This window comes from Gracilinanus agilis, chromosome 4 (genome assembly GCF_016433145.1).
Source record: "Gracilinanus agilis isolate LMUSP501 chromosome 4, AgileGrace, whole genome shotgun sequence".
In the NCBI taxonomy this organism is placed as follows: domain Eukaryota; kingdom Metazoa; phylum Chordata; class Mammalia; order Didelphimorphia; family Didelphidae; genus Gracilinanus; species Gracilinanus agilis.
The window spans coordinates 65,807,628-65,834,930 of NC_058133.1; the positions used below are offsets into that span (position 1 = coordinate 65,807,628).

Here is a 27,303-nt window from a genome sequence, read left to right on the forward strand (position 1 = left end):
GCCAATAATTTAAGACAAAAAGAACCATTAAAATAAATACAAAGAACTGAAAAATGGCAGAAAATGTAAGGTACCTTATCACAAAAGCAACTGTCTAGGAAAATAGGTTGTGAAGAAAATCACAGGACTCCCTGAATACCATAACCAAGAGAAGAGCCAAGACATATTTTAAGAAATTTTAAAAGAAACATTTTCTAGATCTCTTAGGATCAGAGGACAAAAAATAAAGAGAGGGAATCTACCAGCCACTTCATGAAAGAAACTACCAAATGAAAATTCCCAGGAAAACCATTGCCATTCAGAAAGAAAGATGAAAAGATGAGAACTGAATAGAAACCTTGAAGTTTAAACATAAGAGTTAAGACAAACATAAAAATGTAAACATGAATAAACAATCATAAACAATTAAACAAGGATAAATTGAATGTATTAAAAAAATGAGGACATGAGCAATGCTTTAGTGGTTTGTTTATTGTGGAATTGACTTAAGTAAATTAATTTAGGTAATATAGTCATTTAAAAATATTGACTCATTTTACCCAGGAGTGATAAATATTGTGCATGCCCTTTGATCTAGCTATTCTAGTGCTTGGACCATACAGAAAAGATATCAAAGAAAGTGGAAAAGTATCTTCTGTACAATATATATATATACACACACACACACACATATATATATATATATACGTATATATATATATATAATATATATCTCAGTCCTTTTTGATGGCAAAAAAGGAAATTATGGCATGTTAATTTAGGAACTGTTCAATGANTATATATATACATATATATATATATATAATATATATCTCAGTCCTTTTTGATGGCAAAAAAGGAAATTATGGCATGTTAATTTAGGAACTGTTCAATGAGTAATGGTATGTGAATTGATATAGAACTATTATGCTGCAAGAAATGTGAAAATAGATAATTTTAAAAAGACATGGAAAGATTTATATGAACAAATAGAGAGAGAAGTAAGCTGAACCAAAAGACAAAATTATACTAAAATATCAGTATTATAAAATGAATAATTTAAAGATGATTTAATAATCTTATGAAGAATAAAATAAAATTTATGTAACAACATTACAAAATCCACAACAAAACCAAACAACTTTGAAAGTTGTAAACTCTATAATCATTACAAGACCATTCATGATTCCAGAGGATAATAATGAAACATGCTATTCATTATTGAGAAGTGATAGATTTGGAATAAGTAATTCCGTCTCTCTCTCTCTGTCTCTGTCTCTCTCTGTCTCTCTGTCTCTGTCTCTCTCTCTGTCTCTGTCTCTCTCTCTGTCTCTGTCTCTCTCTGTCTCTCTGTCTCTCTGTCTCTCTGTCTCTGTCTCTGTCTCTGTCTCTCTCTTTCTCTCTCTCTTCATGTCTCTGTCTCTGTTTCTTTCAGTGTCTCTCTGTCTCTGTCTCTTTCCCTCCCTTCTTTCCTGTCTCTTTCTGACTCTCCTTGCCTCTCCTATTCCTTCCACCTCTTTAGGTATTGAAGGAATTACCCCTCCTTGACTATGCATATTTGTTGCATGAAATATATATTTTTAGGGGGCAGTTAGGTGGCTCAGTGGATAGAGAGCCAGAACTGGAGATGGGAGATGCTAGGTTCAAATTTGGCCTCAGATATTTCCTTGCTGTGTGACCCATGCCAAGTCACTTAACCCTGATTGCCTAACCTTTATCAGTCTTCTACCTTGGAGCTAATACTTAGTAGTAATATTGATTCTAACTATAAAGGTTTAAAATTTAAAAAATACACTCCTCTCCCCATTTTTTCTTAATGGGATAGGGAGTAAGCAAGAGAAAAGAGATTTGTCAATTTTTAAAAATTGACTTGAAAGGATTGCTAACGAGGTGACCTATTGGCTATTTCAATTTCAAATGAGGTCACTGTATTATTAATTTTATTAACTATTTTACTTTGCCAGAAGATACTTCTTGGGAATAATCTATAATTATAGTATAAAAAACTTTGATTTTTAAAAATCACTGAACAAAATAAAAAACAAATTATATGGGGGCAGCTAGGTGGCTCAGTTGATTGAAAACCAGGCCTAGAAATGTGAGGTCCCGGGTTCAAATTTGGCCTCTGACACTTTCCAGCTATGTGACCCTGGGCAAGTCACATAACCCCCTTTGACTAGCCCTACAATGCTTCTGCCTTGGAAGTAACACACAGTATTTATTCTAAGACGGAAGGTAAGAAATTTTAAGATAAATAAGTAAGTTATAAATCACTAAACAAAAATACTTATCTTTCCCTCTCACACACCCTGGGAAAAAAGGAAAACAAAATTTGTCACAAACATAAAAATTCAAGCAAGACAAATTCTCTCACTGGCCAGGAGTTAAAATTGAAAAATACAGATGATATAATTTATGTGATTTCAAAGAACATGAAATTCAATTCAGTGAGAATTATAAAATGATTGCAGCTTGCATTTTATGTGAGCTAAAAAAATCAATTAATTTGATTCATGTGAGTTGGTCAATAGTTTTAACTTGCATTGTATCATCAGTCTGCACTTATCATTGCATATGGATGCATTGTGATATTTGTACAATATTATCAGTGGTTGTGTTAATTTTTTAAAAGGGCTCTTAACACATTATACAAATGGAAGAATTTTTTCAGAGAGAAACACAGCCAGTACAAAAAGGAAAAGGCTTGTTATTGCATTAAAGCAAAAAAAAAAATGACGTGATTGGATAGCATGAATGTGACCAGAGTATTTCTAAAATAAGATGACATGACAGAATGCCTGAACTCTTAGTATAGAATATTATAAAATGTTCAGGGGAAATATAAGGGAGAAAAAGCCAAGTTGCACCAGCTTGCAAATAAGCAGTTTGCAAATAAGAAATAGTCATATTAGGACGAGAGTAATAATGTCTTTAACTGCATGAGCAAAAATTATAATAAAACCATATTTCTCTTAGCAAATATCTGTTCAGATAAAAACTTCCAGTTTATTTAAGGAAGACAAAGGAAGGGGAAATGAAGTGTGAAGTGAAGAAACTTTTACTCCAAGAATTAAATGGTTTTATTGCTTTAAAAATAAAGTTCCCTTGCATAGTGTTAAAATTGCTAGAATTGTAGATGAGGTACAGATAAAGATGCAACCAATAAGTATTCTGATGTTTTGAAGAAAACAATTGAGGGTGAACATACTGATCAACAAATTTTTTTGTTTGTTTTGTTTTTGTTTTTAAACCCTTAACTTCTGTGTATTGGCTCAAAGGTGGAAGAGTGGTAAGGGTGGGCAGTGAGGGGTCAAGTGACTTGCCCAGGGTCACACAGCTGGGAAGTGTCTGAGGCCAGATTTGAACCTAGGACCTCCCGTCTCTAGGCCTGGCTCTCAATCCACTGAGCTACCCAGCTGCCCCTGATCAACAAATTTTAAATGTGGATTGAAACAGGCTTATTCTTGGAATAGATGCCTTCCAGAATTGTTATTTCTAAGAATGGAAAAAATTAAACCTGAATTTAAAGTGTCAAAGGATCACCTAACACTCTCATTAGGAAGTAATGTAAAAGATTTTAGTGAAAACTAATGTTTGTTTGTTGGTCTTCAAAGTCTTACATACTGAGAGGCTACAACTATCCATTGCTTTTTGGTGGCCAGATAAGAAAGCATGTTTGTGCACACTAGTTTTAGACTAGTTTCAAAAACTAATTATTTTATTTATTCATTTATTTATATTGTCTGCAGTTATTTTATTTTTTACTTTACATGTATATATTTCCAATTACATGTAATAACAAATCTCCACACAAGTTTTCCCAAGTTATATGATTGAACTTATCTCCCTCCTCTTTGCCTCAGTTTCCTCATTTATCAAATGAGTGGGAGAAAGAAATGGCAAACTACCCCAGTGTCTTTGCTAAGAAAACCCCAAGGGGAGTCATGAAAAGTCAGACATGACCGAAACAACTGAACAACATTTCCTTTGGTCTGGAACCAATGATCACACTTGATATAAAACTTTCAATAGTATAAGTTTGAATAATGCAACATAGAATTCATTATTTGAACTAATAGGGACCTAGCTGTAGTTGCTAATCTGTATTGGTAAAGGGAATTTCTCTACCCTCGCTCCCCAGCCCTGCAAAGGTGTTCTCTCTACTGATGAAGATTTCAACTCCTTTGTGCTTTCCCCTTATTTTAGAATCCATACAGATGGAGGGAGGAATAATCCCTCTAGGTTTTGTAATGGTCTGAGCACTTCTGCAATGTTGAGCTCAATTCTAAGCCACACATTTGAAAAGTAACATCGAGAAAAGGGAGTTTATCTGGTATGAATGTGCATGCATGTGGGGATACCCTAAACCAGAGGTTAAATATCCAACCACCTGAACCAGATTAAAATGTAACTGGGAAACATTTAACAAGATAAATACAACAAAACATAGTTAATATTACTTTTTAAAACTAAATCAAAATGTGACATCCAGTGATCCCTTTGTATGGATTAGTTAGCCTGCTTCTATTTGTATATTACATCACCGCTCTAATTCTAATCACATGAAAAATAGTTGAAAGAAAAATGAATGTTTAGCCTAGAGAAAGAAAATCTTAGGAAAATCTGAAAAAAGAAAACAATATCTTGGAGTGCTTGAAAGATGATTGTCTTAATAAAGAATTATTTTTCTTAGCTCAAGAGGATATAACTGATATCTAGGAATTTATAAGGAGAGACATTTTAACTTCCTTTAAATAATAACCTTCTAACAACAGTTACAGTATCCAAATATGAATATGTGGGATGCTTTGTGAAGAGATAAGTTAACCATCCCTGAAATAATTCAAGTAGGGGCTTATTAACACCAAGAAGAGGCATGTCATAGATCAGTGGTTCCCAGACTTTTTTGGCCTACCACCCCCTTTCCAGAAAAAAATATTACTTAGCCCCCTGGACATTAATTTTTTAAAAATTTTAATAGCAATTAATCAGAAAGATAAATGCACCTGTGGCCATCACCACTTCCCTGGATTGCTGAAGCACCCACCAGGGGGTGGTAGAGCTCACTTTAGGAATCACTGTAATGTAGATTGTTGCTTTGGGAAATTTTATTAGATGATTTTCAGTTTCCCTTTCAACTCTGTGATTCCCTGACTCCTTTTTTTATTAATGTACCTGTTTTTCAGTGATCTCAATATCTTTCAGTGTTCTTAATATGTCAGTTTAAAGTCCCACATTTAGAAATTAGGCCATTAAAAAAAGATGAATTTATAAATGACCAGATGGAAAGTAACCAATAGCAGAGGCAAATTTGATTTGTAGCTTAAAGACAAAGATTTTCGACATATTTGACTAAATTCAACAAATATTGGACTAAATTAAAATAATGAATAGAACACAATTGAGGAACAGAAACACTTCTTTTTTCCTCCATGTAGCTTTTTTTTCATACTGTTACTTGATCTTTTCTCCATATCTGGGTGGCTCCCCTCTTTCAACTGTCAGTTTATATATGGACATTTTCATTGTATCTTCTTTAGTATAGTATTCAAATTAGGAAAAATGTCTATTATTCTTAGTTTTCTAAGACTAAGTGCCTCAACTTTGATTCTGCTTCTGAAATATACATTTATAAATAATTTCAGGATGTTGACTTTATTTTCCATATTCACTAAAGAGGAATAATATCTTACTACTTGTAGTATAAGGGTGTTGTGGTGACCAAATGAGTTAAATGTAAGAATGCTTTAAAAATTATTTATTTCAAGACAAGTACTTATATCAATACAATTGACTGATACAAACATTATTGTGGCAACAATCACACTGTATTTGATTCTTCTCTTTTATGTACCATCAGTAAAGGAAAATGAAAAGCCCACTACAACAAAAAATACCACAGAATAACTTTAATGCCTACTGCCACTGGAAATACAGCTTCTCACCTGCCTAGTCTAGGTTAAAAGTTTATTCTTTGTAGATTTATTTTGTTTCCATTTTTCAAATGATAAATTTTATTTTAGCTAAGCCGATAAAAATTCAAACTACCAAAATATACTTCTTGAAAACTTTTATACAAAATGACACAAAAGCCTCTTTATGACTGATAATATAGCAAAGACATACTTTTTTAATTTGAAACCTATAAATTAAGGTTATATGCGTTATCTTTAACAAGGTAAGTACCAAGGTAACCTATTGCTTTTACTCTTAATCTTGTTTACATCTTTTTAGCCAATAGAGGTCAGTATGGTCTTTTGTTTCTGATATTTTCATTTTATCTCACTGTGTAAGTTTTCTAGCTATCTTAGATTCTTCAGTGTTAGTAGTTATTGTTTAAGATTCATAATATTGCTTGACTCCTTATTCTATCTCTCCCAACTGCCACATCTAATCTGTGGCACAGTCCTATGAATTTTCCCTTCAGAACATTCTTATATCTATTTCCTTGATGCAGTGGCTGCTGTGGTATAAGCCCTGATCATCTCACTTCTATAGTACTTCAATTACTTTATGGTTTGTCTTTCTGTCTTAAGTCTCTCTCCATTCAAGTTCAACTTCTACTTAATAAACTCCAGTGGTCCCCCCCTCCACAATAAAATATAAAATTAATATTTTTATATTATTTTTTTATATATAAATGAATTTGTTTTTAAACCCTTCACAAGCTGGGTCTTTCCCACCTTTCTATTATTCTTTCCCTTTGGTCCCTATACTCTATGATACAACAACACTGACCTCCTTGCTATTTCTCACTCTTAACTTATCTCACAACTCCATGTATTTTCATTAGCTGTGAATGCCTAGAATGTTCTTTCCCCACCTCTGCTTCCTAGATCCTTCAGCTTCCATCAAGCCTCAACTCTAAGCCCACAAGAGGCCATTCCTAGGCCCCTTAAATGATAATTCCTTCTCTTTGAGGTTACCTTCAATTGGATGGGCATATTCTGTATGTACATAACTGTTTGCATATTCTCTTCTATTAAATACTTCCAATAAATAAATAAAAAATACTCTTTGTGAGTAAGGAGTATTTCCTCTTTTCTTGAAAAACTAGTACTTTAGAACATTGCAGGTCACAGAGTAAAAACTTAATATGTGCTTGTTCATTAGACGGATTGATTTGTGGAAAGAGAATAAGACTCAAAATCCTGAGAAGATTGGTCCTTTTGTTTAAAAAACTGTGTAGGTATGAGCATGTCGCAACTTCTGAGCCTCATTTCCCTAACAGTAATACTGGCTTTAACTTACTCAAAAATTTGCGAATTCTGCCCAAGAACTACAATGGCTATCGTCTTCCTTTTGAGGCTTGCTGCACACTATCTCCTTTTCATACACTTTACATGACCTACTTGCTGTTCTCTAAACTCAGTCCTTTTTACATCCCGCCTTTGTATAAGCTCTCCTTCATTTCTCTAATGTATTCCTTTCTCTGCCTCAACTATTCAAATCCTTAGTTCCCACAGAGCTGACATGAACATCATTGCTTTTTTAGGTCTGATGTAATCATTATATAGAAACAGCTTATGTGAAGTATCCTTTTGGAAGTTTGTTGATGGCAGGGAATATGCCATTTTTATCGTTGTACGATTCCACTTGCTTAACATACCTAACAGTGCTCAGTGGATGTTTGTTGTGTTGGATTGAACACTGATTATTTTGACTTTTAGCTACTAAAATCCTGCCACTATCAATGCTTTTATAGAAATAGCTGTTCCCCTCTAATACCTCATGGTTCATAATTTAGTCATTGGGTTAAACATATGAATAATGTTAGATATATGTAACATATACTTTGTGAAATCATCATAAGTCAAATCTCGAATAGCAATGAGTTAGCTGGCTTGCTTTTCCATAGCCTGTGTAACACTGAATTTTATCCAATTTTATGGAATAAGTGAATGAAAAAGCATTTATTTACCCATATTATTTACAAAGCACTGGGAATACGAATACAGAAGTGGGGTGGACCTAGCCCTTAAAGAGATGATATTCTAACTGGGGAAGACAACATATGTAGAATAAAGATATATAGGGGAGTTGTGACCTGGGTTACTTGTTTTGTTTTGTTATATGCCACACAGTTGGATCTCTGGATCAAAAGATATCTCTATTATAGATGCTTGTTTAGCATATTTGCAAGTAATTTTCCAAAATTATTGGACAAACTCAGACCTATACCAACAGTGTGTTACTGTGCTTATCTTTCCACAAAATCTACAATAGGATTTACTCCCATTTTTTATCATCTTTGCCAGTTCACTGTGAGTGAAGTGAAACTTCAAAGTTGGTTTGATTTGCATTTATCTTACTATTAATAGTTTTCTGTTCTTTCCAGAATTCTTTGAACGTGTTCTTTGACCTCTTATTGATTGGATAATGACTATTGGTCTTACATTTAGGTTATTTCTCCATATATCTTGGATATCAGACCAAGTTTAACTTCCTTCCCCCCATACTGTAGCTGATAAAGGGACACATTATCTTTTTTTTTTAAGATTAAATATTTTATTGTTTTAGAAAAATTTTCCATGGTTATATGATTCATGTTTTTACTTTTTCCTTCACCCTCTTTCCCCCTCAAAGCCAATGCACATTTCCACTGGTTTTAACATGTGTCATCAATCAAGATTTATTTACATATTATTGATGGTTGCATTGATGTGGTTGTTTAGAGTCTACATCCCCAATCAGGGACACATTATCTTGAGGGAGAGATAGGAAGAAGTTCTAAGTAGTTCAAACCACTAAAACTACCTCAACTAGAACTTCCCTTCAGACCTTGGGGGAGATAGCCCTGAGCCCATGTCTATCAGGAATAACAATACTTGAGTGTAGGTCCTGCTTTTCTCTTTTCTAGTGCTGTGCACACAATAAGAATTTGATGGTTTTTTTCCAGCCTGCCTTAATTAATTTATTGAGTATTCTTTCATTATCAGAGATATTTGATGGAATCATTTCACTGTTGATAACTTCCCTTATTATCCTGGGTATATTTTGTTCATGCAAAAGCGCTTCAATTTCATGTAAACATAACTATTTTGTTTTTTAATAAAAAATTAATTCCTTATTTGATTAAGAAATCTCAGCATATGCTTTCATAGTTGGTGATTTCAATGTAAAAGTTGGCATAGAGGCAAAAATAAGTATTGGTAATTCTGGTTCAGGATTAAGGAATCAACCAAAGGTGATATATAAACCTCATACATTATAAGCCTTTTACTTGAGAAAAGAATCAGAAGAATATATCAAGTACAAAACAGTGTCATTAAAATTGATTATTTTTTAATAGAAAGGAAATGACTCTTTATTGATATGGTTATCATTCTTGACTTCACACCTACTTAGGCAGACCACTGATGAGTTAGAGCAAAGATCAAAATAAACATAAAACTAGAACAAAAAAATAGGAAAAATCTATAGTTTTATTTAAAACAACTCCAATCAGAACTTTTAAAATAAGCAAATTGGATAATAGATGGAGGAAAAGACATACTCGGATTCCAACTGTTTTATATATGTTTAAGACATGTAAATAATTTGCCCTAATAAGATCAAAGGAGCCTGAAACCACATTAGTCACCAAACATTTGATTTACTTGACTTGGTTTGTTTGGAAAACTCTGGCAACCATCTCAAAACTCATTTAAACTATAATTGCATTTGTAAAATCTTAGGGAGAAGGATATTTGAAGATTATGAATAGTATTGCTTTATAGAACAATGAGAAGTAGTGGTGTGGGAAAAATGTTTGAAGGGAGCTTGGTGAGAGATGCAGTTAAGCAGTAATCCCACAGGCATTTAATGATGAAATTTAAAAGAAGACAGCAGAGAAGCATGGAAAAGATTTGCAACTTAAAAAGAAAAGCAAATACTTTTCAATATACACCTATACAATAACATTAGAGTCCCAGATATACTCTCAGGAAAAGCAGAAAGGGAATTTCACCAAAAGAACAGAGGAAATCAGCTTTCCTTTGGGGAAGTTCTTTAAATAACCCCAACCTCCTCTAACAACAAGCTGATTTTTTTAGTACAAATATTCTTCTGGTGATGTGTATACTTGTGAATCATGGAACATTCTAGTACTCAAAAACCTGAAATCAAACATCATAGAAAGGACATTGGATGGGCACAATGAAATCAAACATCACAGAAAGGACATTGGATGGGCACAATGTGTACATGAATAGGAAGCTCCACATTGCAAAAAAAGGAATTATGTAAGAGAAGCTGCAGGAAGGATCTCATAAAAAATGTATGCTTATAAAAGAAGTCTGGCTGGTAATGTATGAGAAGAGAGTATTTCTAATAAATAGGTTCTAAATGTTTTATTGATATGATTTGATGTCAAGAGAAGGAAGACCCTCAATATACTTCATGCCCTTCCATAAGACAAACTAGTGGGAGAAGGTGGGTAAGAGACTGGGCAGGTAGAAGCAGGTTGTAATATGCACCTTTATGAGGTCACAGCTCCATTGGTGTATTATCAGATTAATCTGTGTGGTTTGCATATATTATTTGATATTATTTCTATTATTTAAATATTATATGGATTATTATCTATCTTTGCCAGGTAAATGACTGAGATTCAACATAGGGTCTTGCCTATAATACATGTTGTGGAATAGAATTAGTCATGCAGCATTTAATGTCTAAGGTATGATATGAACTGAGGTACCTCCTGTTTCAAAGTCCATTACTCTTTCCTCTTTGCCACAGTAAAATTCCTTATAGGACACTACTTCTCCCTACATTATGCTTCCTCTCCCTCTGGCATATCTACAACTATTTTTCTTCTTAAAGTATAGCTACTTTATTTAATTTCTATTTGGGTAAACATATATAATATTCATTTTTTCTTTTTCCATTATAGTTTAAAGTCCTCTTGATGTGCAAAACTCCATATAAATAGATTTTTTTTACTAGTGATTTTAGGTCCATTTCTTTTTTGGCCAAGGGCAAATATTTTAAACTGTGGTCCACAAATCCACATTACATATATATTTTAAATTGGCTTTTCATTTCCTAAATCTGTTGCTTTTTTCTTTAACTCTCACCTCAGTTGGCAGAAGTAGTGAAAATGCTGGAGGCATTTAGATGGCTAAGTGGATAGAATTCCTGTCTCTGGGGTCCAGAAGACCTTAGTCCAAATCCAGCCTAAGAACTGTATTATCTATGTGACCTTGGGCATGCCACTTAACCTTAATTTGCATTAATCCATTGGAGAACCACTTCTGTGTCTTTGCCAAGAAAACTCTATGGTCTTTATTGGTATGCTATGATCCAAAAATAATAAAATGAGAATACCACCTATGTCCATAACATTAGCAATGCCTTTTAGATTCCTCCTGGCAGTGTGATGTATTCCTTTATAAATCATCAGGGATGCAATCATCGGATTTGACCAATTTTTGGATTCTCTGTTGTGTCCTGAAGACATGCTTCAGGAAAGGGACAAAACTCTCTAGGTAGGTTGTTTCTAGATTGTGGAAGGCCTTAAATACCAGATTAAGTATGTGATATTTTTTATAGGCAATAGGGATCATCCTAATTACATGGTCAGAACAACACAGATAACCATGGATTAGAAAGAATATTTTTAGTAGCTCTTTGAAGTATAGATGAATTAGAAAGTGAGAGAAGTTGGAGTTAGGGAGATCACTTAGAAATCTGTGACAGTATTTCAAGGGAGAAATGATTAGGGTCTGGCTAAGAGCAGAGTGGAGAACAGGGGAGGAATGGGATAGAAATTGTAGCAGGATAGTAGAACCCAGAGAACAAGATATGGAAGGTAAGAGCAAGGGAAGAGATTAAGGTAACTTTTAAGCTTTCAAGCCTATGTGATTGGGCTGGTAATCATCCTCTAAGTCTCAAAGGATAATATATTCTTTCTGTCTATAAAGATGACTGCTCCATTTTAACTATTTTTTTTTTACCATTTTTACCATAACATCCTTTTTTTTTTTAGGATATTCCCCCATTGATTATTCAATTAAATCTTACAAACATTCATTAAACTCAATCTAAGAAGTACAACTGCTAGATTCTGAAGATGCAGAGGTGAAACAGTTCTTGTTTTGAGGGATTTTCATAATAGAATAGGCTCAAAATACATCACTAGAATGTTTTCCCCCAAAAGACAATAAACAGGAGGATATTCAAACTATTGAAGAACATTCTGAGGTTTGGTTGAAAGAACTGGGTATGGGAGCAGTTAGGTGGCTTAGTAAATAAGAGAGCCAGCCTTGGAGATGGGAGGTCCTGGGTAAAAAATCTGGTCTCAGATATTTCTTAGTTGTGTGACCATGGACAAGTCACCTAACCCCCATTGCTAGCTCTTATCATTCTTCTGCCTTAAAATCAATACATAGAATTGATTCTAAAATGGAAAGTAAGGGTTTGGAAAAAAAAGAATCAAATATGTTTATCTTGGCCATAAAAAGCTAGAGGGAAGGGAACAGGATAACTGTATTTTTTAAAGTGTCATGTGGAATTCAGTAAGCCCTTTGAAAAGCAAGCTATTCTCAATGCCATGCAGTCTTCTCTGGTCCCTAGATCTCTGATATGTGTATATGAAATGCTCATTTCAATTGGCATTTAAGCTAAAAAAAAATTAAACAAAAGAAAAGAAAAATGTGGAAGAGAAGGTTGTACACAAAAATAATTGTGATTAAAGGAAAAATAAAATGTGTAAAGGGGAAGGAATATGCAAAGTATTATGGTAAATTTGAGTCAAAAGAGTTGTTTTTCACCTAAAAGTCAAAGGAGACCTTAGAGAAAGCTCTATGAAGGAAATAGCAACTGAGCTGGTCTTTAAAGGAAAGAAGGGATTTCAACAAATAAGAGATTGGAAGAAAGAAGACATTCCAGAATTGGGAAATCACATGAGAAAAGCAGAGAAAGATGGCAGAGGTTGGAGAGAGAACCCATTTTTCTAAATATTCCAGTTTTTCTAAATATAGTGATTCCTCACCTATTATGGGAGTTACGTTCCAGAGACCCCCACGATAGGTGAAATTCTATGAAGTAGTGGTGTTATATTTATTTTATTATTTACATATATTTTAAGGTTTTATAAACCCTTCCCACTCTCCTATAAACCTTTCCCATACTCTTATAAACACGGAGATAATCAGTCGCCAGGATATAGAACACTGCACTGTGGTTCGCTGCCTTTTCATTCCATCAGTCAATCTCATATTGGCAAACTTGTTCAAATGGTAGTGGCATGCTGCATTTCCATTGTGTACAGTATAGTATTCATCCACAAAATCCAGCGATATAGTGAAAACTCAGCAAAACAGAATTAGATATATATTTTTAAAAACCCAAGATACAGTGAAGTCACTATAAGTGAACCACGATATAGTAAGGGACAACTGTATTCCAGCTCATCTAGTTTCTAAAGTACTAGAGGAGAATAGTATAAACATAGGCAGGAAACAGATAACCAATTTGTGGAAGACTTTGAATTTTAGGGATATAAATTTATTTTTAAAAATTATTAAAAATCTAAAGTGTATTATAATAAATTATTTAAATCAATAAATTAATAATCATATCAAATAAATTATTTAATTAAATTTATTTTAAAATTTAATTACTTTTTAAAGTGGGCATTAGGAAGCTATTGAAGGTTTTTTAGTAGAAGTATGCTATGACAATATAGTAACAGTAGGAAGATTAGCCAGACATCAGAAGGAAGAGTGGATTGAAGGAGGAATCAATTAAGGAAAGAGAAATGAGAGCCTAAGATTGAGTGGTTGCCGTAGGAGTAAAGAGGAGATGGAAGAAATAGGCAAAATGTGGAGAGAGAGAGAGAGAGATAGAGAGAGAGAGAGAGAGAGAGAGAGAGAGAGAGAGAGAGAGAGAGAGAGAGAGAGAGAGAGAGAGAGAGAGAAACACTAAAGTTATAAGCTTAGGTGATTGGGAAACTATTTGATACTTTTAATAGAAAAAGAAAATTTAAAAGAGACATATATTGGAAGGAAGAATTCACTTTCAGTTTGAGATGTGTTGAATGTGAGATTGTAACTTGATGTCGTCTAAAAGGCAATTTCCAAGAGTACTTTGGAATATGAGATTAGATTTCTTGGGAGTACTTGGGATGGGAAATCTGGTACTCAGTCAACTAACATTTATTACAATTCCTTCTATGTGCTAACCACTGACTAAGTGCTAAGTGCTGATTGTATGAAGAAAGGCAAAAATAATCCCTGTTCTCAAGGAGTTCCCAGTGTGATGTAGGACACAAAATGCAAGCAATTGTCTACAAACATAATGTATTCAGGATAAATTGGAGGATTGTCTCAGAGGAGAGATTAAAGGAGGATTGGGAAAGACTTCTTACAGATATTGACATTTTTCTGAGAACTGAAGGAATCCAAGGAAGCTAGGAGATAAAGATGAGGAGGAAGAACAATTGAGGCACTGGGGGCAGTAAGTGAAAATATTTGGAGTGGAGAGATAGGGAGTGTTATATGTAAGGAACAGAGTATATACTGAGGGTTGGGAGGGGTTAAAGTCTAAGAAGACCAGAAAGGCAGGCAGGGGCCAGGTTCAAAGAACTTTAAAAATCAAGAAGAGAATTTTGCATTTGTTCCTGGAGGTGATAGGAAGCCACTGGAGTTGATTGAATAGAAGAACGATGTGGTAAGAGATGTGCTTTGGGAAGATCATTTTTTGATGGCTGAGTGGAGGATGGATTGGACTGGGATGAGATGTAAGAAAGGGAGACCCAAAAGGCTATTGAAACAGTTTAGAGAGGAGGGCCTGCTTCAATATGGTTGCAGAGTCAGAGGAGTGAAGAGGGCGTATATGGTATTTATACAGAAGGTAGAAACAACAGGATTCAAAAACTGATTGGACAGGAAGGGTAGGAGGGAGTGAGAAGGAGCTGAGGAGGATACTTACATTGTGAGCCTGAGAGTCTATGGGAATGGTGATACTTTTGGCAGTAATAAGAATGCTAAGAGGAGAGAGAATTTGTTGAAAATGAGTTCAGGTTTAGACATGTTGGTTAAGACAGTTACAAGACATCTAGTTTGAGAGGCCTAATAGGCAGCTGGGGATTTGAAACTGGAGGCCAGGTTAGAGCTGGATAAGCAAAATCTTTGTCATATGCCTAAAGAAGATAATTGAAGCCATGGGAGCTGATGAGATCATCAAGTGAAATAGTAAAGAGAGAAAAAAGGCCTAGGTACAAATCCCTGGGGGATATTTGAATAAAATAATAGTTCTTCAGTTATCCATCCATGGTAGGTGAGCTATTGAAAGGAAAATATTGAGAGCTGAGGCCAAGGACTGAGTTTTTGGAGATGCACAATTTTAGGGGTCAGGAAGGATGATGAATAGCCAAGAAAAGAATCAGACAAGTTAGAAGAGAACCATGTGAGTAAAGGGTCATGAAAGCAAAGAGATGAGAAAGTCTTGAGATTGAGAGAATGTTCCACAAATGCCAAAGAAATCAAGGAAGATGAGGATAGAAAAAAATTTATTGGCTTTACTAATAAAAGAGAGGTCAAAAGTGAACTTAGAATTATTTATTATCAAGTATTAGGGAAGAAAAACAGATTGCAAGGGGTTAGAGTGGAGATTGAAGAAGCAAAGTCCATACAGATTATTTTTTCCAACAGTTTGGCAACAGTTCTTCCACAACCATTTAAAATCTGACTCCATACAATATGCTGCTGCTGTGACTTCTTCTCCATGCCACTTGCCCCAAGCTACCACCAAATTAAGAATATCAAACTTTCCATGTCTGCAAAAACAAATAAAAGAAGAGGGTTATGTTTTACCACATACAGAGAAAGAACCAGTAAAGAAATTATTAGAAAACAGGATTTATCAGATTGGTCCTGGGAAGTGTGACATCCAAACTGCCCAGCCTAAATTTGGGCAGCAACAGCAACTAGAAAGGAAGGAGGTTCACTGCAGCAGGTGGACAAGGTAGGACTTGGGGTTGAGGCCAAGAATAACAAAGCACATATGTCAAAGTACCTTGAGGGGATGATAATCACCAAAACATTTACCAGCCATATTGAAGGAGAATGTGGAGAAAATAGGTTTAGATCCTACAGCACCTTAGCTTGCAGGATGGTGACATTGAATAGAAAGGAATCTATCAGTCTGAGATGACTTGTTTTATAAATGACTCATCATATATGACACAATTGTGTCTAATTGTATTTAGTGGCTGATTTGATTTTCTCATTTAATTTTCTCCTTATCACTATGGTGAATGTTTAAAAGTATAGCTAAGAGACTGTGTTTTTGGCATAAGATTGAAGTAGAACAAAAATGGATTTTTTAATAGTAATATCATCTGCTGCAATAAGTGGATCTCCTTTTTTATTATTCTTATGAAAACAATCTATTAAAAACTTTTTTTGTTATCCTTAGGTAATTTTTGCAAACCCTTAATTAATTCTAGCCCTCCTTTTTTCTGTTGTTAGTTTTAGAATGCCACTCTTGTACATTCATCTGTATTTTGTACCCCAATTTACATTTTGGTTTCTCTACTTTTAACATCCAGGATCATTAAGTAGATTCCTATACAACAATATTCTTTTTAAATACTTCTTTTCTTATTCATCAGGTGATTTGGGGCAGAATTTTATTTTGGAGAGTCTTCATCCCCCTTTACCTGTGTTCCCATTAACTCCTACTAATGATTAAATTCTTTTTTTTTCCTTTTCTGAAGCCAGGTTTTCTAGTGAGGGCATGCATCTGTCTATCTAGAACTTCCTTATTTTGCTGTTATGAATAATAAGATGACATAGTCACTTTTTCTCAATGTGCTTGTCATTCCTACTTTACTAAATAGATCTCACCTAAACATCAGTTTGAGTTCACACTAGCAATTCCTTCTTGATGCTTCCTCTATTTTCTGAGCAAAACAAGAATTTATAAATTGTTCTGCTTTCAGCAGAAGCTTTTAGTAGATGTCCAGCAATAGGTATAGTACTTCATCTCTACTGTAACATTTCCCTGAATTTTGTGATCTGTGTAGGAAATATTTTTTTCCAAATGGGTTCAACAGTGTGTATTAAATGTTCACAATGATATACTCCCCATTTACATACACACACAGTCATATAATTCTAAAATATTACTAAATGATTATAGAATCAAGAATAACATTTGCTCATCATAAGTCAAAGGCTGAAATAATCCTGACTTTTCCCAATAGAAAACAAAATCAGGAATAAAACATCACAGTCTGCCCATAAATCTGAATCTTGCTGTCTTATGCAAGTAGAATCTGTGGAGGTTAGTCACATATTTATAGAAATCTATCAGTAATGCATATCAGTGGGGATATGAATAACAAACCTGCTAAAACTTGGAACTCAATCATATCTGGATATCCTTTGTGCTTTTATGGACCCTATAAACCACAAATATTTATCTTCTAGCTGCTTGCCTTCTTGTCCTTACTACCTTCCTTCAGGACAAAACCTACTCCTCTTTTACTATCAAGTGGAAGAAAAAGCTCTTTTGGTTCATAGCTACCATTAATAAAATATTGATAAAATTACACCGTTGTAGTGACAAACCATTCATTTAATCTGGAGAAGGGCCAGTCTCCATCAGAGCTGCAAATAACAGGTGATTCTACTTTATTCAATCACATCCAAATGCTTTCTCAAACATTAGAGTGATTGAAATTAAAAGTTTAAAAAGTTGTACCATGAAAAATAGTGCTGAGACACTTGTGGTTCTTAGCCCACTTTCTATTATACTGTTGCTTCTTTCTCCTTGATATCAATTAACTTTTGGATCTTTATTCTATTTACTTATTAAATTTTTATTCTTTGGAGAAATTGATGATAAATTTAACAATTTCTTTGGCCAACTTTTTCATAGAAATAAAACTATTTTCATTTAAAAGTTGGTTTAAAATGAAAATATAAGGATATTTAATCTGCTCAAATTTATAGATTTTTTTAGAATTCTTAAAGGCATGAGTAGAAGAACGTTTTTAAAACATGAAACATAACCTAGTTAATATTTGTAATGTCAATATGCAGTAAAATTTTAGAATGTATTTCAGATATTTATTAGAAACCATGTAACTTTAGAGAAAAACTTTCAAAATATCATGAACTATATTCTAATTTTTGAAAAAAAAAGAACTTTTTTTTTCAAAAATTTCAAAAAAATATGATAGAAATGTGAATTTCTCAGGTGTTCAGAATTTTATTAGTAGTTTTACATTAAATGATAAAACATTTCTATAATATATAGGATGTATAGTTATACCTGACTTTTGAAATCAACTAGTGAAATCAAATTTACCCTCTCAAGTAGGTGAAGAAGATTTTATGCCAAGACTTTCCCAAGGACACCAAAGGAGTATATAGCAGAATTCAGATTTCAACTTGGACCAGAATATCTATTATTCTTTGTACAATATCAGAATCATATATATGACTTTTCTGTTATTTGAGGATAGAATATGGTTTAGTGTATAGAGCTCTCAAATTTAATAATTAAATTGGTCAAGAGGGTAGGATTGGTGTATTAATACTTTCCTATTTTTTCCATTTCTATTGATAACTTTAGATGAAACTGTGATGACTTGTTCTCTTAGAATCAAAGAATCTTGGAGCTAGACGGGACTTCACAGATCATCTTGCCTATTATCATCTATTGCACATGGAGAAATTCAGGCACAGAGAGGTGAAACTAGTTAGTGACATATCAAGGTTAGGTGTATGTGCTGTTCAGGGAAGACTAGCATCTCTTGTGTGAGGGCTTACTATGCCACTTTCAAGGCTACTCATCCATCTTTGGTAACTATTTTCCATTTTACCACTTTACTTTTTGTCTTAGGTGCATTAATTTCAGCTGTATAGAAGCTTTTCAGTTTTAATTAAAGTGAACTATTTTATTGTATGTAATTGCCTGTCTTTTTCTTTTTGGTTAAGAATACATTTCTCCATACCTGTAAGAGGCATAAGATCTATTACTCTCATTTTTAATTAATTGTATGACCTTTAATATTAAGATCATGCATTCATTGTCCAATATCACATAAAGTTTTGCCCTAAGCCTTATTTTTGTCAGAATGCTTTCCAGTTTTCCCAGCAGGTCTTAAAAATAAAATAGTTTTCTCTAGTTATTTATGTTTTCTATTTTTATCAAAAATTGTTATGATTTTTAAGTTTCTCTTGTCTATTTTGTTCCATTCATTTGTCTCTCTTTTTTTTTATACCAAATCAGATGATATTGATGTCTATTGCTTTATAATATAGTCTGAGTTCTGGAAGTGCTATTCTGCCTTTATCTTTATTTCTTTTCATAATTTCATGTGCTATGGTAGATTTTTTTCAAATGACATTTATTATTATTTTATCAGGTTCTATAATGTACACCTTTGTTAATTTGAGTGATAGGCATTAAAAGTATAAATTAATTTTGGTAGTATTGTCATTTTTAATATATTGACATTCCCTCATCATGAGTACCCAATATTCTTCTATTTAAGTTTTTATTTAAAGAACACTTTGTAATTAAATCTATACAATCTTTGTATGCTTTGGTATATCATTTCTCACATGTTAATGCATGTTTTTAGTTATAGGGAGAGAAATTTCACCTTTTATTTTTCTTCATGTATTTTATTATTGCAAAGAAATTCTATTGGTTGTTTAGGATTTATTTGTAGCCTCCAACTTTTCTGAAGCAATTAATTGTCACAATTAGTACTATTACTGATTCTGTAGGAATTTTTTTAGTAAACCAACATATCATCAGAGAACAAGGACAGTGTTATTTCTTCTTTATTTTTAATTATGCATTCAGAGTCCTCTTGCCTTTTTGCTGTTGCTAGCATTTCCAAAACTATATCAATTAATAGTGGGAAAAATGAACATCTTTTGCTTCACTGAATTTATTGGGAAAAGTTGTAATATATCCTCATTGCATATAGCATTTGCTCATGATTTTAGATAGACATTTTTTATGGTATTAAAAAGGCTTCTCTATGCCTATGCTTTGTAGATTTTTTATCACAAAAGTGTTGTACTTTGTTAAAGACTTCAAAAAAATCCAAGTTGATCAAATAGTTTGGATATTTTGGTTTTGAATAAGAATAATTTTCTTGATTGTTTTACTAATGTTGAAATATTCTTATATCCCTGATATATTTTCTCAGATAGATTGCTCTAGTCTTTCAGGATTTTGTTTAAAATTTTTGAGTTAGTATTCATTAATAATATTGTCCTATAGTTTTCTTTCTGTGCTTTTTTTCTCTGTCTAGTTTAGATTTTAGATTATTTTTGTCTCAAAAGAATTCTGGTGGGGTGATTTCTTTGTCAGTTTTTGAGAATAATTTAAATATAAGTACTAACCGTTCTTTAAAAGTTTGATTGAATTATCATAAATTCGTCAGGATCAACAGTTTTTTCCTTTGGTAGTTCTTTTACAGTTGGATCTATTTACTTTTCTTAAATTGGATTTAGATCTCTTTGTGATGTTCTGGGGATTTGAGTATTTTACATTTTTTGAAAGTATTCTTTTTCATTTTTGGTTTTGTTGGCATGTAATTGTGATAACATTTACTAGTTATTCTCTTCTGGGTTTGTTGAAAAATCACCTTACTCTTTTGTTATTTTATTTCCTTGATTTTCTCTTCTCTGTTTTTAATCATATTAAAGGTTTATTAATTTTATTAGTCTTTTCAATGAACCAGCTTTTAGTTTAATTTATCATTTCTGTGTTTTTTTTTTGTTTCCAATATATCTATTCCCCCTTTAATTTTCACTATCTCCTCTTTTGTACTTATTTTAAGCTTGTTTTCATACATTAGTTTTCTAAGGTCACAAAAATGCATAATTAATTAATTCTGTCTTTTTCTATTTTGTTAATGTATTTTTGTAAGTATAACATTCCCTCTTTCCCCCCAGGACTATGTTAGCTGCATCCAAGAAATTTTGGTTTGTTGTTTCATCATGATAATTTTCTTTTGTACAATTATTTTTTCCTATTATTTGTTCCTTGACCCACTTATTATTTAGGATTTTATTGTTGTCTCCATTTGAATGTGATTTCAGAAGGGTGTTTTAACCATTTCTACTCCTTTGCAGTCTCTTTTTGTCTGCCCTGGTACATGTTCAATTTTGTAAAAGTTCTAAGTGGTACTAAGAAACATGTATATTCTTTTGCCATCCTAGTTAGAAAGTGTCATAAATCTTTTAGCTCTAGCTTCTCCAATAAGTTATTCTGTTCTATGTTATTTGTTTTATTTATCTTTCTGTTAGACTTATTCCAAACTGAGAGAAGATGTTGATATCTGTTACCTTTGTATTAATCTCTCTTCTCCTAGTTCAAAGTTTTCTCTATGGATTTAGATGCTAAAGCATTTGTTTTGTTTAAGTTATAACTGATATTGGTTTATTGTCTATTATTCAGTTAAACATAATAGTTTCTTTATCTTTTTTATTTTTTGAATGGTTTGTTTTGCTTTTTTCATACAGCATGATTACAGATCCTGCTTTTTTGGATTCATTTGTGGCATGGCAATTTTTTCCTATTGCCTCAGTTTTATTTTAGAAATTTCTTTGTTTTTTAAACATTCTTTTTGGTAAGCAATAGATTGTAATGTTTTATTTTCTTATCCATTCTGTCATTCTATTTAATCTTACTGGATTATTTTATCTACTCAAATTTAATGTTATGTTAGGTTTATATTTTCCTCTATTTGTTTCTGATTTGGGGTTTTATTCATTATACTTTTTTCCTTCTATTGAAAGCTGAACCTTTCATTTACTTTAATCTTTTTTAAGGTGGACCTGCTCTCACTGATTCTCTTCCTGTAATCTCTGATTCCCTACTCTCATTTATTACCTCTTTTCCATTGGGATTTCACTTATTTCTCTTTCCTATTTTTATCTAATTTTCTAATTCTACATCCCATTTTCCCTTCTCAGTCAAGTAGATTTTCCCTTCCTTCTTTTTCCTTCAATTAATCCTATTTATTAGTTTTTTGAATTTCATTTTTAGTGCCTTTTCCCAAAAAAGATTTCTTCCCCTCAAATTTTCAGTCCTTTTCCTTTTCTCTTTTTTTTAAAACACTGCATTTATGTATTTGTTTGTTATGTTAAAGTTCTCAGATATTGTTCTTATTCCCTTCCCTGCCTGCACCACAGAAGGCATCATTTGACCAAAAAAATATTTATATAAAGCTATGCCTTGCTTGTTTCTTCTTATCAGTTCATTCTTTAGAGGTGGATGTATACAATTTTTCTTCCAACAATATTTTTATTGCTATATGTAATGTTCTCTTGGTTCTGTTCATTTCATTCTTTATAATTTTATTTAGATTGTTCCACATTAAAAAAAATAACCTGCTTGTTATTTCTTACAGTGCAGTAGTATTCCATCACAAGCTTATGCCATAATTTGTTTAGCTATTTCCCATTTGATGATAATTCTCTCAATTTCCAGCTCTTTGTCACCACAAAGAGAGTTACTATAAGTATTTTAGAACATATAGGTTCTTTTCCTTTTCCCCTTATCACCTTAGGAAACAAATATAATAGTGGTACTGCTGGGTGAAAGATTTCACAAAATTTTATAACTATTTGGGTATGATTACAGGTTGTTTTCCAAAATGGTTTGATCAGTTCAGTTTTGCTCTTCTCAAATTACCTTCAATTTACTTTATGTACTTGTGGTATTATCTAGTTAGAATGTAAATTCATGTTTCCTTTTGTTAATAATGCCTTATAACCGATAAATACTTAATAAATGTTTTGAGTTAATAAATGTATCAAAAATTTTAAGGAATTTGATCTGAGCTTTGTAGATAGCTAAACATTCCAGTTAATAGGAAAAAACCAAGATGCCAAAAATGTCTGATATTTATCACTTTTCTGATGAGCAGGTAAAGGTATAATGTATTTTTAATGAAATATTATTTTCCTGAGCTTAATGATGCTATATTTACTATCTTTATAACTGATATACTACAGTAAGAAATATAAGAACATGAAATTCTATAAGGAATAGAATTATAATTATAGACTTTTTATTCTAAAAATAAGATTGGCATATGTTGACATATGTAAAAGAAAACTTATTTGATACAGAATTGTTTTCCTTTTTTCAATATCACATTATGGGTGATAATGTTAATATGTGAATTAAAAAAATTTCTTATTAGGCTGTAACAGTAACACAAAGAGGAAGGAATGAAGACGAGCAACTTGAAGATAGAGGGACAAAAATTAAAAGGACCAAAATTACATATGGAGAACTAGGAACAGTGAAAGCATGTGTATTGGAATAAGGGAAGAGAGGGGTGCTTAATTTGGTATTAGAAGATTTAACCTACCAAAACTTGCTAAGAGATACCTCTATGATGTACTTGTACCCCTTTGAACTGGGTTTTGTTGTTGTCTCTCTCTTTGTTTGTTTATTATACAGGTCTCAGAACTATTGGAGTCATCACCAAACTAGATCTTATGGATGAAGGAACTGATGCAAGGGACGTTCTAGAGAACAAATTGCTTCCTCTTCGAAGGGGTAATGCTTTGACGTCCCAAACCTGATGATATAAGGAATAGAAAGGGTTTGAACAGCAAATGGTACTAACAATTTTAATGCAATCTTTTCAGTCAAAAAAGTTAAGAATTATCTTATTTATAGAATGTGGGTTTGATCTTTATCACAGTTAAACAGATGTATCCAAATGATGTATTGAAAATAATGTAAAGGGAGAATATTCCTTTAAATTTCAGAACAAAGAGAACTGGAAAGAAGAACTAAGGAAGTGAGGAAGGGGACTGACTGGAGGATATATGGATTCAGTACAGACTTCATGATAATACTAAAGTCACTTAAATGATTTTTTTCTAATTTACTTATTTGCTAAATGGGCATACCCATACCAAAAACTTATGAGAGACTTAGCCTGAAAATCATTTTGAAATTCATAGATCTTTGAAGTGAAAGGTCCATTTGTGATATTATCCCCTTCTTCAAAAGTATCATTGCCTAAGTCATATATGCTTAGTTAAATTCTGGACCCTGAAGTTGAATTCTGTTGTTTATTTTAGGTTATGTTGGTGTGGTAAATAGAAGCCAAAAAGACATTGATGGAAAGAAGGACATTAAGGCAGCTCTCTTAGCAGAAAGAAAATTTTTTCTTTCCCACCCAGGCTACAGACACATTGCTGATCGAATGGGAACCCCACATCTTCAGAAAGTCCTTAATCAGGTGAACATCAAGATATTAGTTCTTAGCATACATCCTTTCAGTTATTGAAGAAGTTACATGCTAAAAATTGTAGAGTCAATATTGTCATTTTTATGTTTTAAAAATCATTTTCAAATAAAAGCCAAAATTATTTTCATTTTTTATGAACCAAAAAGAAGGTGGAACTAGACCTTACCATATTCTGTGCTTTCCTTTAATTAAAGGCTAAAATGTCAAATGACATAACTGAAATATCTTGAGTATATAAGAATGACTATCATACATATTTGTACATATGATTATATACGTATAGTAATTCTAGTAGAAATGTACATAATTGCCAATATTCCAACTTCCTACCTCCACTTAAAAGGAAAAAAAAATGAAAAAAGAAAACCCTTTAACAAATGCACATAATCAAGCAAAATAAATTTCCACACTGACCCTGTCCTCTGACTCATTGCATCTTGAGTCTATCATCTTTCCCAGGAGGTAGGTAGCTTGCTTTACCAGACCCCAGAAATTGCAATAGGTCATTATTTTGAGAGATCTAAAGTAATTCAAAGTTATTTTCCTTTTGAATGTTGTCATGTAAATTGTCCTTCAAGTTCTACTTACTTTATTTCATGTCAATTCATCATGTCTTCCTAGATTTCTCTGAAGCAGTTCTATTTATTTTTATAGCACAATATTATAGCATTACATGCATATGCAATAATTTATTCAAATATTCTCCAATTGATGAACTCCCATTTTTTCTAATTCTTTGCTACAACAAAGTGTTCTACTATAAATATATTTTGTATACATGTGAGCCTCTTGTCTCTTTCTTTGATAATTTTGATGATATAGATTTATTTCTGAGGTAAAGGGTATATACAGTTTGTGTTAATAAGGCAAGTCACTAAGCATTTGCTGCCATGTGCCAGGTATTGTGCTGAGCACTGGGGATAGAAAGAAAGCCAAAAAGCAGTTCCAACTCTAATAAAACTCACAGTCAAATGGAGGAAAAAACAGGCCAATAACTACATGTATAAAAGGTATATACTTCCAGAGAATGAAAAGAAAAATAGAAATGTGAAAGACATTATATGTAGACATATATTGTTGTTAGGGGATAACTTCCATAGTGTGGAGAGAGGCGATAGGGACTGAGATAGCTAGACATAAAATCTATTTTAAAATTAAATAAATAAAATAAAAGATATACTAAGTGACATTTATATATTGCTTACTATGTGCCAGTTGCTTTACAATTATTCTTATTTGATTCTCACTAGCATCCCTAGGAGGTAGATGATATTATTATACTCATTTTATAGATGAAGAAATTGAGGCAAATAAATTAGGTGACTTGCTCAGAGTCATACAATTATTAAGTGTCTGAGGCTGGATTTGAGCTTGGGTCTTCCCAGCTCCAGGCTCAGAGCTCTATCCACTATGTCACTAGCTACTTGGCATATAGTAGGTACTTAATAAATATCCGATTGATTGATAGTATACCTGGAACGAGGAGGAACATAGCATGATTGAACTATTATTATAGACAACACTCTATGCAAAACTCCATCTTGATGTCACATTGTTTTCTCTAGTCAGAAATCACTAAGCAGCCCAAAGGGGACCAGATTAACAAAGCTTGCCATCAATGTTATATTCCCTAATATTCGTTGATTACAAGGCATATTTGGTTTTTCCAAAGTTTAGATGATTAAGACGATAGCATGTATCATTCTCTTTCATATTAATCAATAATTTTGATCTACCCATTATTATTATTATGATCTCTTTTTCTAGCAACTTACTAACCATATTCGAGACACATTGCCAAACTTCAGGAGCAAACTCCAAGGGCAATTACTCTCCATAGAACATGAAGTAGAAGCCTACAAAAACTTCAAGCCAGAAGATCCCACAAGAAAGACCAAAGCTTTGCTACAGTGAGTTGACACTGCCATATCATGTTCATAAATTAATCTTTTCAGTTTGATTTTTGGCTTTCTCCCTCTGTTACTGTCATTTGCTGGTATATAAATGAGTCTCCTTGAATTTCCTAATCTTGAGATGTTTAGATATTTCCCCTTACTATGTGATTATAGGCTTCATTATTTTGTTTCTCCATTTTATGTTGCAATTTGGATTCAACTGATTATCAGGTTTAATACGAGTTATACTATCTTGTTTTTGTTTTTGTCTTTGAGTTCTATAAATAGGAATGTTCTTGCATGAGAATAGAAATTAAGTATAAAATCACACAGGTTAATCATTTTTAGAAATGCCACTGATGGGGGGCAGCTGGGTGACTCAGAGGATTGAGAGCCAGGCCTAGAGATGGGAGGTCCTAGGTTCAAATGTGGCCTCAGACACTCCCTAGCTGTGTGACCCTGAGCAAGTCACTTGACCTCCATTTCCTAGCCCTTACCACTCTTTTGCCTTGGAGCCAATACACAGTATTGATTCTAACCCAGAAAGTAAGGGTTAAAAAAAAGAAAAGTCACTGATAATTAATGTGTTGCTTCTTCAGGATTGCAACACACTTTTCAAGAGATTTTGATTTTTTGGTTGTGGGTTCTCCTGTCAGAGATCCTGACTGAAACCATTCCAAGCCTTAGGGGATGTTTTCATGATGTGTTATGGACAAATGTATTCCAGGTCTAGATGGCCAACACTCTGGTCATGAGCTTTGTTGAACTTAGCTACTCTGTTCCACAGGCAGCATTATACAATGGAGCTCCTGCTTAATTCAATTCCTTTTTCAGACTGATAGCTTTTGTAGACTCAGTATCCCTCCTGAGCCATGAAGAAACAGTCCTTTGGTGTTCATTTACTTCACTCATAGCATTATTAAACACCTATTATGTGATCTATCACCACTGGGTGAGGCACTGGGGCTAAAAGGATGGAACTGATATTGTGCTTGTTCTCTGATTTAGGAAGCTTCTGTCTATCAAAGGAAATGGCATAGACGTGCGTTAGTAAATCACACACACACACACACGCACATAGCCTATATATACAAAGACATAGATGTTTATCTCTGTGGATATATGTTATATATAAAGTGTGTATATTTATTATACATACATACAGATCCAAAGTAAATTCAGAATGATTTG

At 33.0% G+C, this 27,303-nt stretch overlaps 1 protein-coding gene across 4 annotated transcripts in view; it reads left to right on the forward strand.

Annotated features, from left to right (window-relative positions):
* DNM3 (dynamin 3) overlaps positions 1-27,303 on the forward strand; it is a 612,108-nt gene that overhangs the window by 148,798 nt on the left and 436,007 nt on the right. For all 4 annotated transcript variants that reach the window (XM_044672207.1, XM_044672209.1, XM_044672208.1 and 1 more), the window contains exons 5-7: positions 23,416-23,514; positions 24,048-24,208; positions 25,985-26,127. In XM_044672207.1, coding sequence (XP_044528142.1) covers positions 23,416-23,514; positions 24,048-24,208; positions 25,985-26,127 — 403 coding nt within the window. The remainder of the gene's footprint in view (positions 1-23,415; positions 23,515-24,047; positions 24,209-25,984; positions 26,128-27,303) is intronic.